At 37.8% G+C, this 15,725-nt stretch overlaps 2 protein-coding genes across 4 annotated transcripts in view; one reads left to right on the forward strand and one right to left on the reverse strand.

Moving 5' to 3' along the window:
• Positions 1-11,511, forward strand: part of LOC136243550 (heat shock 70 kDa protein 12B-like) — a 13,591-nt gene extending 2,080 nt beyond the window's left edge. The window contains exons 3-5 of one of the 3 annotated variants that reach the window (XM_066035063.1): positions 3,934-4,167; positions 10,076-10,844; positions 10,908-11,511. In XM_066035063.1, coding sequence (XP_065891135.1) covers positions 3,934-4,167; positions 10,076-10,844; positions 10,908-11,338 — 1,434 coding nt within the window. In that variant the 3' untranslated portion in view covers positions 11,339-11,511. Of the gene's footprint in view, positions 1-3,933; positions 4,168-10,075 lie in introns of all 3 variants that reach the window. The other 2 variants (XM_066035062.1, XM_066035064.1) reach the window with 2 other exon arrangements.
• A 338-nt stretch (positions 11,512-11,849) lies between these two features.
• LOC136242312 (uncharacterized) lies at positions 11,850-15,725 on the reverse strand. Its single transcript, XM_066033718.1, has 2 exons — positions 14,695-15,725; positions 11,850-13,052 (listed from the first exon to the last, which is right to left on the reverse strand). Exons 1-2 carry the CDS (start codon positions 15,652-15,654, stop codon positions 12,048-12,050), a joined length of 1,965 nt encoding a protein of 654 aa, XP_065889790.1. The 5' UTR covers positions 15,655-15,725; the 3' UTR covers positions 11,850-12,047.

Here is a 15,725-nt window from a genome sequence, read left to right on the forward strand (position 1 = left end):
CCCTCTGGGTTAACTATTGCCCCCCCTAGGTTTATACCTAAAGCCTTGAGAAATGGAAAGGTTTAATTGATCCCAAAGTTGTATAATCTAATGGTCAATATTCAACTTGGCATCACAGTAAAATTTCACCAAAATTGAGTATATTTACACCTAAATTTTCAAAATTTTCCTGGGGGAGCATGCCCCCAGACCCCCCTAGAATCCGAAGCGACTTACTTCGCCCCCTCTAGGTTTATATTCTGGGTTGAGCCCTGGAGTATTCCTTAGAGGTATGTGAGTAATTAGCAGACCGTTTTTTTTGTGGGTACCACTACGTAATGTTGTGGGTGCTTCGAAAATACACGAAAATCACTGTTTTTACACCATTTAAAGCATTTTATGTACTTTTGGGAGCATGTCCCTTTAAATATTAATGTATTGATTTTTTAACCAAATAAATTCAATATGCCATTCTTTGTTTTGGTGCACTGTACTGAAATTTTAACAATGACATGAAGACTAAGCTGTATAATGTTACAGTCACTGTAATATAGGTGCCTTTTTACCAGTAGAACAAAACGGTTGGTAGTCTACCAGAAGCATGGTGCATCTTGCAGTACATCGTAGCCATGTTGTAGAATACTTTTGTAATGTAGAAAATACTCACTGTGTGGTCAACAGACGCAAATCATAATTGTTATAAAGTTGGCCAGCTTGAAATGTGTCCACATTGTATCCTAACCTGGCCAGCCCACCACTTCTTGTCATGCTATAGCTGGGCTTGGTTCAACTGATTCACACTGCAATTTATTTCAAACTGTGTACTTGGGTTAGAAGGCAGTGTGAACAGGGTGTAGGTGCCTTTGGTGGACAGACACCCTCCAATCCTGGCTTACCTCTAAAACTTACCATGATGCAACTAGTGTGTTTGTAACCACCACTAGAACTTCAATCAGTGGCAATAGTTGATAAGTGGCACTTACATCAGCCACCTGTGCCACTTTATTTATAGTAAAATTATTGTGTGTACTGAAGGCATGCTAGTAGTAACTGGTCAATCCTAGCATCCATAAAATGATTTCTAGAGTTTGTGGTGTCAGCTATGTATAAGTCCATTATCAACTTACCATTCTGTGACATATTATCCTTTTTATTAAACAGGCGCATGCCCACAGCCAGCCGAAAGCCAGCTGTGGGTACACACCTGGTTTCCTGAAATTGCTTTCCGAAAAATGTATGTATGCATGCATGTTTGTTTGCTTGTATATTTGTTTGTTTTCTGCACTCACATGAGCAAAATGGCTTATGCGAAAGTAGCCTGTACGTGTGAAATGAGGCTGTAGAGCACCATCAAGCTTTAGTTTTGAGGCGATTTATTCATGCCAGGTTAAAAAATGTATGAAGTGAATTCCTGAAGGTGTTAGAGAAAATACAATAGACACACTACAAAAACGGTTAAGTAGATACTTCTATGTGTAATTTGCGGTTTGTTCAAATTACACTTCCTTAGCAATGTAATTATCAAATTACAAAATAATCAAATACACTAAATTAAAATATTTATTAATCTAATTATCTAGCCAACTTAATAATAAAATAACATTAATAATACATGGTTGATTAACTGCCTTATTAATTGCATGGGCACCTCGTTTTTAGAAATAGCACACCATTAATGATTCTTTGCAATATCACCTCAACCAAACTCTAAACCTGGAACAATATAAATGATCCTTTATGTAATGAATCTAAGTTCACTTTGGAAAAGAATTTTGCTCTCATGATTTTTAAAAGGAATGTCTAGCTATCTCAAAAACTGATTGTGTATACGACTTGGGAGGGTATATATTACAAGGAGGTAACCAGCTGCAATTCAAATGATTTGGTTGTCTAGTTAAGAATACTCTTTGTACAGTTTCTAGCACAAACATTTACATTATTCAGCTGTGTACAATGAATCCATACTAAACTCACATGATTTTTAGATTTGTGAAATAATGGAATTTTCTGGCTTTGTAAAAGTGCTATGCGAATGAGAGACAGGAAACAGGAAATCAATTTGGAGGGGCCTGTACCAAAAGGTATGGTTAGAATGAAACGACTCTACTGCACGTGAGTCAGGCATTCTACCATTCAAACAGTTTATTCTGTGGCTCATAATGGAATGTAGCTCAAGTTTTCTCTACATGACTGCCTTAAATGCTGTATAGAAGACAATCAAAAGCACGCAGAAGCTCATGATAAAAAATCCTTGAATAACTGGATGATGGGCGCTTCATTTTGAGCATTAATCATGTCAATACATGGGGAGGCTGGCAAGTAAGTAGTGGGGTGGCAGTCAGACAGACAGTTTTTCAGTTTTATACATATCTTATGACAAAATCATCTAAATAATGGATTACTCTAAACTATCTTCTGTATCCATTCTATCAATGCTAAAAATCAAATATGCATTACAATATCAACTACATGCTCAACAACTATGCTTAGCATTAAGTATATGTTAAAGCATAGCCGCGAGTGCTATATGAAAAATAAAGTACGAGGCGCGCAGCCGAGATGCTAATAAAGCATGAGGCGCGCGGCCGAGTACTGTATTTTTCGTATAGCACGAGCAAGGCTATGCTTTAAATGATTTATGGAACTTTCTAGTCGTGTAGCTTCACCATACACTAGGACTCGTAATTAACAAGCGTTGCACGAACTATTAGCAGCCTGAACGCACACAAACTAGTTTAACAAAGTAACTCACGCGTATTTCACCATAGTTTGGCATAGTAGACGTTCATTGCGTCTTTTGGCAGGTTTTGCTCACAACCCACAATCGATTCTATTGCGAGTCACATGGTGAAGTATTTCCGTGATATCTCCAGGACTTGTCCGTTTACATTAACAAACGTAACAGCAACGTTACCTTCTCCCACCCATCATCGAAGCATTTAGGTATGTCTATAAAAGCAATCCATTGGTGGAACTCGTATTGGCTGGGGTGATTGATCACTCAGCGCGGTGAGGCTATCAGCCTTCACCGGCTTGGGTGATTAGTCGTACTGGCGCGAGCCCCGTAGGCTATTAGCCTACACTAAGGCACGTGGGCAACTGTGCTTTATTGAAGAGTGCTTTATTGCACCGCAAAGAGTGCTTTATTGAACGAATAAAGCACTCTTTGCGGTGCAATAAAGCACTCTTTGCGGTGCAATAAAGCACTCTTTGTGGTCGATGAAGCAGTTGGCCGGCTGAGAGTGTACTTTATGAAATTTAAAGTACACTTTTTCCTTTGATCTCGCCCACACAAAGTTCTATAAACTTTGTTAATTGACCATTTCTAAGTGCAAAGCTACAATTTTACCTAAAGTGACTGTTCTATTAGAGTATCTCAATCTGCACTGTTTTTACCACAAATAGCAAGAAACCAGCTGTATATTGCTTAACATATACGTGACTGTTCTATTAGGGTATCTCGATCACCACTTGCTCTTCCCGTAACAATTAGCTATGTATTGTTGATATTTTATCACCTGTGACTGTTCTATTAGAGTATCTCGATCTTTTGTGCAATATTTGTCACTTCACAAAAATTACACCAATTATGCCAGCATTTTGCTCATTGCTATTACTCACTCATTATGTCAAAAAAATTTTGCCACTAAATATCACTGGTGCACACAAAATAAATATAATATTATACTCATGGCTGAATAACTGCTTATAGGAAGTAAGCGTTCAAACTTCTGTTTGGATAAATACGGTTTATGTACAATCTTATATTACATGCAAGTGGTTTAACTGTATTCCTCTTATTCTATACAGTACGTAAGGGGGCCACACCCTTTTTTGGCTGTTTTTGTTTAAATTTCACCACATACACACAGTACTTGTATTTATTGTGTATGTTATTGACTGCTATTTGTTGCTTGCACCTTTAATAAATAATCAATTTTATCTGTGCTACAGAATTTGTATACATCATTCACTGTGAAAGCGAAGAATGGAAAGGAGTTACCAGCTGTTGAAGTCATCTCAAAGTTGCTAACGTACTTTAAAGATGAATTTTTTACAGAGTATACATCACTCCAGCAAAACCCAAGCATGAAGCTGCCTAGTATTTCACGAATTATGTGGATCATTACTGTACCAGCAATATGGAGCTTAGCCGCTAAGCAAATAATGAAAAGTGCAGCTGTAATGGTAAGGTGAACCTGCTAGGATTAGCTATGTTGAACTGATATGTGTGCCCTACTGGATTATGAACCTAGTTTCCTGCAATTAAATTTTGTGTGCATTGTGTTTGTGTGTGTGTTTGTGTGCATTGTGTGTGTGTGCGTGTGCATGTGCACACACACACACACAAACACACACACACTAGATGCACACACATACGCACGTGTACACACACACACATACATGCATACACACACACATATATGCACACACACATACATGCACACACACATAGAGTCACACCTACAAGGTGAACTAGCACTGGGACACCTGTATGCTACTCAGGTGTTGTGAGCCAGTGCAGGCTAAGGAGCAGTACTAGTATCCCGCAGGAAGCTGCAACATGTCTCACAGGTGAAAGTGTGGGCACTCAAAGTCCCGACTGAATTTTCATCTGTTTTGTGATATATGGAATAGGTAATATAAGATGTCCATTTATGATACTGAGTGGGCTAATTTCCCCAGTTGACCCATTAAACAGCTGGGTAAACTGGAGTAAGAAAACACCAGCAGCAACTGGGCTTAACTAATCACCAAACTTGGGGATGTTCAGATTACCAGACTGGCTGCCTATTGGCACACCACAGGAAGTATAAGGCATCCACATGGCCACATGAACCCACCTTTGGCTTTCTTTGTGTTCCTCTTTGCTTGTAGTGGAAAGGTATAATATTACCTCTTGCTGCTGCCGCCGCCGCCAAAGGATAGGTTTGAGATATGTGACCAGATCTGCAAACACCCAACATAGCCTAAATATAAAGCATTTGCAGTGGAACTTGTTAATCAGGACACTTGAAAAATGAGGGTAACTGCGTAACCTGGACACTTGGTAATGGTCCTAAAGTATCCCCTTAGCATGTAAACTGACTTACAAAATCAGGACACCTTGATAATCAGGACACTTTTGGTTTGTCCCAAGATGTCCTTAATACACAGGCTTCACTGTATGACAATGAGTAAAATACTTGTGTATTATTTTAAAATCTGTAAATTTTCAAAATATTTTGTTCTTTGTGAAAAAACAAGCCTGGATACCATCATATATTTGCCTACATAAGAAGAATTCACAAATCTTTTGTTTCATTGCAGTATACCAAAGTTATGGGCACATCAAGTCGAAGAGATGGTATGCAATTGATCTTTCTTTGGTGATTTTGTCTTTGTATGTAGTGAAGAATAGTGATACAGGGGAAAACTTACCTAGCAATGGATTCTTCTATTCATGACAAACACAGTGGTACAAGTTTCAATTCCATATACAGTGTATCATTGTGTTCATAAGTTAAACTGCTTTAGTAAGTGCCTGTAATTTATTTTCCCTATATGTGACCAGACTTTACAAAATCGTTTCAAATCGCGCACCAGAAAAAATCAAGCTACACTATCATACTACTAGTTTTGACCCTCAGTACTACTCAAACTACTCGAGGCTGGTTTTAACAGATGTCTTTTATGGGTGGTGTGGAGAGCTCAAATGGCGGTTTCAGGCTTTGTGAAGGACCTGGACTGGCAAGAATCAGTGGTTTGCTGGTGGATGGCCTGATAATGTTGGCCAAACAATTTTTCTACTGAATTTACTGCATATCAGCCACTAAGAAGCCAGCACAGCCCTGTAATCTCATGTCTGGATTTCAATCATGGTCTGCCTCCATTTTGAAGTCTATCTCTTGCGCACCCCACTACCCCCACCCTCCACCCCCTTGTGAACACTTGTGATGCAACTACTCAAATTTTATATCTTAGTTGGTGGGAAACTCTACAAGCAGCTACAAATACTGGAAGTGGTAAAAGATTGATGCATATCTTGTGTAAATTTCATATGCATGCATGCTTGCTATCCTCGGCAAGTTATGCTGACTTGAAAACCATTTATCTCAAAACTTCTAATGTGCAAGGAACATTTTCCCAAAATTCTGCCATTCTTGGTGTACAAATTGATCTTCTCTGTTGTTGTGACTTTGTAGGGCTGTAACTCCAAAAGTTGTCAGCATATGAAGCTGAAATTTTACTAGAGTATACACTTGGCTAAGTAGATTATAATATATTTAGCTAACAATAAAGAATTCAAAAATACACAATAATGTTGGGTTTTCACAAATCTGGTTACATGACATTTTTTAAAGTCCATATGTGAGGGGGCAACAGTTATGTAACTCTTCTGGTAATCACATAGGCAATGCATGGGAGCACATACCGTATAAGCAGAATTTTGGCGTGGAATTAAATTTGGCGAATGGTTACAAAATTGCCAAATTAAAATTTCGCTGTTTGTGTAATAATAATAATTATAATAGGCAATAGACCTGCTGAAAATCGAAGCTGTGTCCACTTTTGCTATTGTCAGTTTCTTCTTGGCTGGTGGTTTGTGTGGCAAGTTTAGATTTCTTTTCAATGGCTCCGTCTGTTCGGCCTCTATGGGAGGGTTAGCCATTTAATTTTGTACATGTCGCAACTCTTTATTCATTTGTAATGCACAGAACTCAAACATGAGTGTATGTGTGCTTATAAGTAATTGCAATCCAACTTGTGAAATGAAGGATGAAAATTTATTCAGGCAATCCATATGCAGTAGCCATCACTGAGAAAGGAAGGAACGTGATTGGGCATAATATTCCACACAAGATCGTGCTCCCTCTTCCTGGAAAGGTGAGTGGTCCTCAAAATTATCGACTCCGATCTTCAGTTTTCTTTCGCCTGATTTTATACCACAGCCGGTAGCCACATACACACTTTTTCACCACGTGTAACTCCAGCTGGAATTCCATGTCACTGAAAGGCTTGCTGACACGCACATTTACACATAATACATTCGCCAAATGCAATTTATCGACGAATTACCAAATATTCAGCTCGCCAAAATTTCTGCTCAAACGGTATCTAGTAGAAGGAAAAATTAGGAATTTTAGGTTTGATTAGGGATCAAAAAAATAAAAAGTAGTGAAACAAGGGAGATTGCCTACACCTGAAGATATACTAGGGGACATTTAATCTCTAATTCAGTCTCATACAGTTTTACTAACTGTGTAAATTTAAGGTGGTCTGAAATTGCTAATTAGAGTATGTTGATCACACACTGATTACAATTAGATGGTTTTTGCATTATATGGTTTTTAATCTGATTTCTTCTAAACCACTGAAATGCTCTTCTACAGTGATTTATCTACATACTGATTTTCATTTTATTCCTTAAGTAGAGTTATCAATTTAAAAAATCATCTTCACAATGTGACCCAGTCTTATCGCCTATTTAAAAGTGTTGGTTTTAAGTAATCAGTGTGTTGTAGCTTGTCAATGGTTGAAGCTACGTGTATCAAATTTTTACACGTTTCACATCAATTTCTTACCTTCAAGAGAATCCACAGTAGAAGTAGTTAACATTTAAATTTTCTGCCATTTTAGATAGTTTTTAACTCGATGTTGACTGTACTGGGTGAGCTCCAAAAGGGGTGGGAGGCGGGGGCTAAAAATTAAAGAGGAAGGAGTAGGAGGAATGAATTAGGCCAAAATATGGGCCATTCAAGTCTCAAAACTGGCTAAAATGAAAGGACATTTACAGTATTCAACACCACAGAGCTTTACAGCCACACACAGCCATCCCCAGGCTGGCCAAAGCTCCATTAGGGCCCAGACCGCTCATACGGATCACCACTGTGCTTGGGAAAAGCAGCCAGCAAAAGCAGACCACTCAATTTTGATTATGAAATTTGATAGTATATTCATGTAGCTTTGTGTTCTTTGTGAAAATTCAAATCTGCTGTCATGGGCGATAAGACCAGTTTTCCCAGACCCAGTGCACAAAAATTATATTGCTAACTGCTGTTACATGTTGTACTGAATACAGCTGCAGTGGTGGTCATGAGATAACAAACTGCACCTCTCACAAGCATTGATCCTTTACCATAATACTGGAGTTGAATCTTCCTCTGTGAGCAAAGTCAGCAAACCTAACTAAAACTATTGGTAGTCGAAAAACGATTAGCCAGGTTTCTTGTCACCACATCATTTAGACAGGATTTTGAGCTACAAAACCTGCTTTCATTTTTTAAAATGATAGTAATCATCACCCATCAACAAAGAAGTTACACATTGTATATGGTTAAATTTGAAGCTTGCTAATTATAACGATCTGGTAGACTAGTGTGGCCAGACCAATGTTGGGTATAATGTGTGTGCAAAATTACCCACTTCTGTCACCAGACTCACTACTTGTTCTCACAATTACCTAGAACAGAATTCTTAACACAAAACAACTGTAAGATCCATAAAGTATAGCTTATTGTCATCAAAATAAACTAGAAGGCGTTTAGCCAGATAGTTCAGGCTCAAGTGATTTTCATTCTATTGAAACCTTGTCCAGTGTTTTTAACAGTGTTTGCACACCACAACTTTACCTACCCTTACATAGGTTGATACAATTTTGGGTGATAGTGCTAGCTATTAGTAACCATAGCCATAAAGCTGAGCAATATAGTGGCGATTAATCGATTATCATGGTAGTGAGTAATTAACTATTGTGATAATGATAGCACGCAATTGTGCTATCGGGATAAATTATGCAAAACATGGATGACAGAAGCAAACGTGATAGTGTTACAGTTGAGTAACTATGAAAGACCAGGGCAGCATGGAAACAAAGATACTGTAACACTATAGCAATTTTGTCAATGAAGTTTTAGACTTGTGATGCCGTGATTGGATTATTCATGCGTCGTATATGTGAGATTGAGTGTCTTTGATAAGTGATAGTAATATCGTGATACTATTGCTATTGTAATATGAAAGTTACTATCATTGAAATTGTGATTATGATGGTTGTATCTCTGTACATAGCCATACCCAATTACGTGAGTCTGAAAGACTGGCTAAACACCTGTGTAGTTGAGTCCTGATGACAATGACTCTGATGCCCTGTCTAAACAATACAGTGACAGACCTCACCAAATGATGCAGGGACACAAAACCTGCCCCACCAATCAAACTAGCAATACTTTTAGGTGAAAGTTTGCTCATAGAGGAAGGTTAAACTACAGTATTCTGATAAAATATCTGAGAATTACAGCTAGTAATCTCATGGTTTGCAGGAATTTTGACTGATTTCCACCCCAAGAAGGCAATAGAATTTACTGCCACTACAGATAGCTGTATCAAGTGAGAGTTAGTCCAACATGTATAACAGCAGTTAGAAATTTTTTGAAGACATTGTTGTTAATAATTTTTTTTGTTGTTGATTTTTTGGTAGGAGTGACAATTGTTTTTATTCAAGAAAATAGATTGTGCATATTTTTGGTTTCTTGTTAAAACTCCAAAGCATGGCTACTCCATATATAGACTGATTTTCAAGCAGTTTTACCCTGTAGGCATGACAAGAAAATTTACAATTTTGATTTTTCAAGATTGTGCATAACTTTCTTTTTCTTTATCTGAAAATTAGACTGTAAATGCATTGTATGCTCTTACTGCTCTCCAAATTTAAAGTACATGTAAAAATCGACCAAAGTACATGCAAGTTAAGATTTTTAGTGTACAAAAAGAAAAGGCGAAGATTTAAAGAAGGAAATACAAAGACAATCCATATCTATTTATTTATTTATTTTATTTATTAATGCTTTCTGGGTAGATTCAGCTCAAATTTGGAATAGGAGATCTGAGTCAGATCTCAAGAGAGTTTTCGTAGCAAAAAAAGTTAGTTTCATGTGCTATCAAGTTACAGATGTGTGAAAGTTTATTTGGTTCCTGTATAGAACACATGTACACTTGTCTGTTACATGCCAGTACCAGCTTTACTTGGCTACATGACACACTATTGTGTGTGTTGATAAATATAAATTAATAGCTCAACATGTACACATATGGTGTGTTTAATTCATACTTATAGGCTGGTTTGGCATCTGATACTCGACGTGATTCATTAATATTTGCATTGGAACCAGAAGCAGCTGCGATACACTGTGAAAAAGAGTTTTCCTTAATACCTCAAGCCCCTGGTATAGGGTCAGAAAAAAGCTACTACCTCATAGCAGATTGTGGAGGTGGAACAGTGGATATAGCTGTTCACAAGTTGACTAAATATCCCAACGGAGAAATTAAAATCAAAGAACTTGCATGTGTACATGGTGGGCCGCTGGGAGGATTTGCTGTTAATGACAAATTTGAAGCAGCATTTCTGAAAATGTGCCAGCTCTCAGAAGAAGATGCAGATGATATCAAGCAAAAATATCCAAGTGACTGGACCACACTAATGAATAATTTTGAAAATTCTAAGACAACGTCGACTGATAAAACGGACAGAACAATTGGTGTTCCAAAGAGAATATATACATTCGTTGAGGAAAAATCTTCAAGAAGTATGGAAGACTTGGCAGAAAGTTATGACGATACCCATGAATTTATTTGGGATCCAGATGAAGGAGACCTGATAATACCATATCCCACCTTGCGTACACTGTTTACTTCTGTCATAGGAGGTATCTGTGAAAAAATTGGAGAAACTTTACAACGTTCCCCTAAACGTAGTAAAATTCAAAACATTATTTTGGTGGGTGGATTTGCTACATGTGAGCTTTTGTCTACAACAGTTGAAACACATTTTCCTCCTCCCATGAGAGTGATCAAAGGCCCTGATCCATGGCTCTCAGTTTTGCAAGGTGCAGTTAGCTATGGAAAAAATGAAAAAATAATTTATGCACGAAAAATGCCCTACACTGTAGGAGTAAAAACCAGCCAACCCTTTGATAAAGAAATACACAAAGAAAGCAATAAAGAGGTGCACAATGGACAAGAATATTGTAAGGATGTATTTTATCCACTCATTGTGGTAAACGAGGATGTACGGGCTGGGCACATAGCCACGCATACATTTCGTCCTGCATCAGAAACACAAGACTATTGCGACGTTTTATTTTATGCAACTAAAGAAGAGTTTGTCATGTACATAGATGATCCAAGGTTATATGAACTGGGAAAATGTACAATCAAAAATCTTCCAAAGGAGAACTCTGGAGAATGTAGGGAAATCAAATTGACCGTTGACTTTAGCAAGACTGACGGGATTGATGTTTTGGCTACAAGTGTGAATATGCAGAAAAATTTTCAATTGTCATTAAACTTTAGTAAATCTGATGACCTTTACCTTTCATAGCTTAGCATTGTACATAATTATCAATAAACTGCAATATTATAGTTAGATGGTTACTTGCTGTATTATAGTGTATATACACTGTAAATAGTTTTTTTCTGCTTTCAAATCAATCAAGCAGAATAGCAAAACATTGTGAAACAATTTATTTGAAATAATTCAAATCTATTTAATCACTTACATAGAATGACTGGGAAACCATTAATATACTTGTACCAGATCTCTAACTCACATCTAGATATAATTATACAAGTAACTATCAGCATAAAACTACAATCCAGAAACACATGCACAATTTTTTGGACTGGGAAATTATTCAATGCTTGCATGTACCAGCTCCATCAACATTAATTCTCTTGCTATAACATTAGCACAAATGGCTGGGCAGTCACTATTTATTAGATATGTAGGTATCAGCCTATATAATATTATTACACTGGCATAATTTTGAGATATAAAGTATCAACCTTAATAGGCAGAATATACAAATGCATATAATATTCCATTATAAGACTCATCCATGTTCATGTCTCCAAGGAGTATATAGTATACAGTACTTTTATCAAAGTATTAAAATATACATTTATAATATAATGCAGTATACCGTTGGGTGAGTTGTAACAAACAAAATATGTTGTCAAAATAATTATCAAAAATAGTGCACTCTATAAACAAGCAAGAATATATTGTGAACTCTTGCTACAAGTATAATTTACTGTATAATACACCGACTGTTGTTTATATAACTGCTTTGTGTGGGTTTAACTTTTCCACTCTCTACTGTAGTCAAAGAATAGCGCTTAGCTTCGGTAGCATCTTTTCCACCACTACAACCTCCAAGGACAATAATAGCATCAGTATTGATGGATACCACAGCAACACATTGTCTGGGGCTGGACAGCAAAGCAACTGTAACCCATTTCATCATAGAAACATCTAACATAGCTACATCAGCTCTAGGGACACCTTCACAACTACCACCCATGATTATAGGTGGGTGTGAATCTGAAAGTAATGCAGTGTCACTAAAAGGAGCAGTGGGCAGGTCAGTCCACTGGTCAACAATAGGAGGTGAACTTGCTGTTGAGGTCATCATAGCACCAACTGGTATCTGGTATGCTATAGAACGCCTTAACCCACATGGGTCAGTGTAGCCAACAATGAATAATGTGTCCTTTGAAATGATAGGGAAAATGTCCCACATCTTTATTGGTAAGAGTACTCCAGTTTGTATCCACTGAGAATGATTTGTACAATTTAGCAACTCAATGTCATCAAAAATATTGGAACTATCTCTTCCTCCCAACACAATGATGTACTCCGCATGCACAGCTACACCTGGTTTGTAGCGAGCCTTGAGCATTTTAGGATAGTAGTGTTCATTCCAACTGTTATCAATAAATGTAGACACTTTGTTGGTAACCTTTTTAGTAACACTATCCGCTCCACCAACAATGGTCAATTGTTTATTAATCACTACCAGTCTACCCACACAGTGAGTAGGAGGAGGAAGCTGGGTCCAGTGATTAGCATCGGTGTTATAACAGTACACTTGTTTCAGAGTTTCCTCCTCTTGAGCACTGCCAGCCATTACGTAGATTATACCATCATGTAGGGCAACTGATGCATCATACATTGGAGACGGCAGAGGTGCTAGGGTTTCCCAGATAAGCTTGTAGTTACAACTTTGTAGTGCTGGCATCAGTGGAGGTGACTCCTACAAGTGTATACAAAAGTTTCATGCAGTTAATTGAACTGAATGAAATTCCCTTAAAATGTCATGCCACACCTTATCATATAGTACTGTATCAGGGGCAGAGTTTCCAAGGGTTTCGGGAAACCCCTCTCTGAAATTTAGATTCCTAAAGTTTTCAGCAGGAACCTCACACACTAAGTTGGTGAGCACAAAACAAAATGAGCAAGTAATAACATGCAGTATAGCACAACAAATCACCATCCTGGTGCCTTGGCAGTATTTGTTAGGTATAACCAAGGCCAAAAGTACCTTCAGTATGATCCTAAATGCTTACGACAGGTAGCTACAAAACTTTTTTTTAAACTTATTCAACAGAATTTTTGACTGACTGACCAACTGCCTGCCTGATGCCTTCAGACAAGTTGTAACTTGATAATGGCTAAGGCTACAGGCTTAATCTTTTCACTGTTCGACGTCGCTTCATCCCGAGGTGTGCCTTTTAGCATACCATAGTACATAAAATGTATGCATCATGGACTTACCTTTGCCCTCTTTTGTGTCCCATTTTTTTTGCAAGGTGTTGATTCGCAGTAGCGCGATGGATGGCTTCCCATTTGTAAACGGGAATTGTCTGTATTTTCCATGGTGACTGGATTGATTGCAGAGGCACTTCTAATACTGTTCTTTGTTCGATTAGGGATCATAAAAAAAGGTAAGGAAACAAGGGAGGTCACCTTTACCAATTGTGTGGGGGTAGCTGATAAATATACACAGCCTGCTATAGCCTTGCAACCAACTTTTTGCTAAACAGGTATAAAACAGTTACAACAAGCCTAAACAAAACAGTTACAACAAATAAATGTTTACCACTGACTGCTATGTGTTCACCACTTTCTTTCCTGTCATATGTTTATTACCGTCTCGATTGATTGTGGGTTTTGGTTAATTATTTCTGCTTCATAACCAATACCGATAATTGCAAAATTTGCTAATATCGGCTGATACCGATTATTCAACCGATTATCGGTGCAACACTACTTTGAGCATATAATAGAGTCCCTGTAGTCTTGTGAACTCTGCTTTGTGTTACGTCATATTTTTCCCTAAAGATTCACCTGAGCAGAAAGCCAACGTCAATGAGATGAATAGTGGTTTGATATTTGCTTTACCTTTTATCTTCAATTACACGGATGTCTTCTTCGTGTAAGGAAACCATACCAAGGAGTTAATTTTCTGTATTAAATGTTCACTAGTATAGGGATTAAATGTTCACTGGTATATTTGCAAGTTAATCACCCTTCGCAAAGGGTCTGGAATCCCACTAAAAACACTGCGTGAGAAGTTGGCTTAGCTTTTTTATAACTACTAGGCTTCCTATTCTATGAAAACGGTTAGTAACAAAGTTGTAGCAGGCCTTGTAGACTGGCTGCCCACACAATTAATTACATTATCATTACAAATGTAATGTACACACAAACTTTAAGTGATTTTCTACTCCTCCTCCCCTGTTCTGAAGAATATTGGTTATAATATCGGCTTATTGGTTATAGGAATGGGCAAATATTCAGTATCGGTAAATGTGAAAATATGAATATTGATACAACACTAGCTCAACATTCAGTATTGTTTAGCAATCTAAACACTCACATAAAAAATACTGTACCTTAATTGTTTGAGATACCACTTCCATTGTTGGTCGTGATGCTGGTTTGTTACTAAGACAGGACTTTACCAATGGCCTTAAACTATGTGTCTCTTCTGGCATACTATCCAGGTATTTCTGACGACGCTGAACTTCACTGTACGCCTTAAGTTCATCAGTGTCTGGATCACACTCCACTAGTTCTGTGGGTGCAGGCCATTCATGGCTGCTTATAAACAGCATGATTGCACCATAAGAGAACACGTCTAGTGAAGTGTCATATTTTGGATTGTCTTTAAGACTCTCAGGGGGCATGAAGTGCATAGTTCCAGGAGCTTTGGTAAGTTTGTTTTGGGTATTTTTACTGTCAACTTGTATAATCCTAGCAACACCCAGGTCAGCAATTTTCGCCACCAATACTTTCCCAGTTTTGCCTCGCTTCAACAGAATGTTTTTTGGTGAGAGGTCACGGTGAATTACGGCAGGGTTTTGGGAATGCAGGTAACATAACCCTTCAGCAACGTCAAGTAATATGGAGCCTTTTGTTACCAATTCCTGAGAAGTGTTGTTAGGAAGGTTTCTCTCAAGATTTTCTATGTATTCACACAAGCTTTCATTCATCATCTCCATAACCATCGAGGGAATACCAAAGGAATTATTTGGTGGGTAAAATATACCCAAAAAGCGAACAATTTTGGGATGCCTTAGGATGTTGCAATGCTGGCATTCCTCAAGAAAACGATCCTTCATGACCTGTTGGTTTTGTGTGGTCGCTACTTCCAATAATAACGAGTGCACCTCCTTAGCAGCACACAATAATCCTTCGTATTCAACACTGTACACTCGACCATAAGCCCCGTGTCCTAAATCTTCTCCAACTGATTTTCCCGCAAGACTCCCTGTATATTTGATGGAAAGGGATAGGTCTCTTAATTCATGAGCAGTATCGTCTAGCAACGAGTCTAACTGTCTACTTGCCATTGAAGGTTTTCAAAGATCTTTACAAATATTAATAATCCTGTAGCTCGAATTGACCTAACTAACGCGCAGCA

Source organism: Dysidea avara, chromosome 13 (genome assembly GCF_963678975.1).
Source record: "Dysidea avara chromosome 13, odDysAvar1.4, whole genome shotgun sequence".
Taxonomy (NCBI): domain Eukaryota; kingdom Metazoa; phylum Porifera; class Demospongiae; order Dictyoceratida; family Dysideidae; genus Dysidea; species Dysidea avara.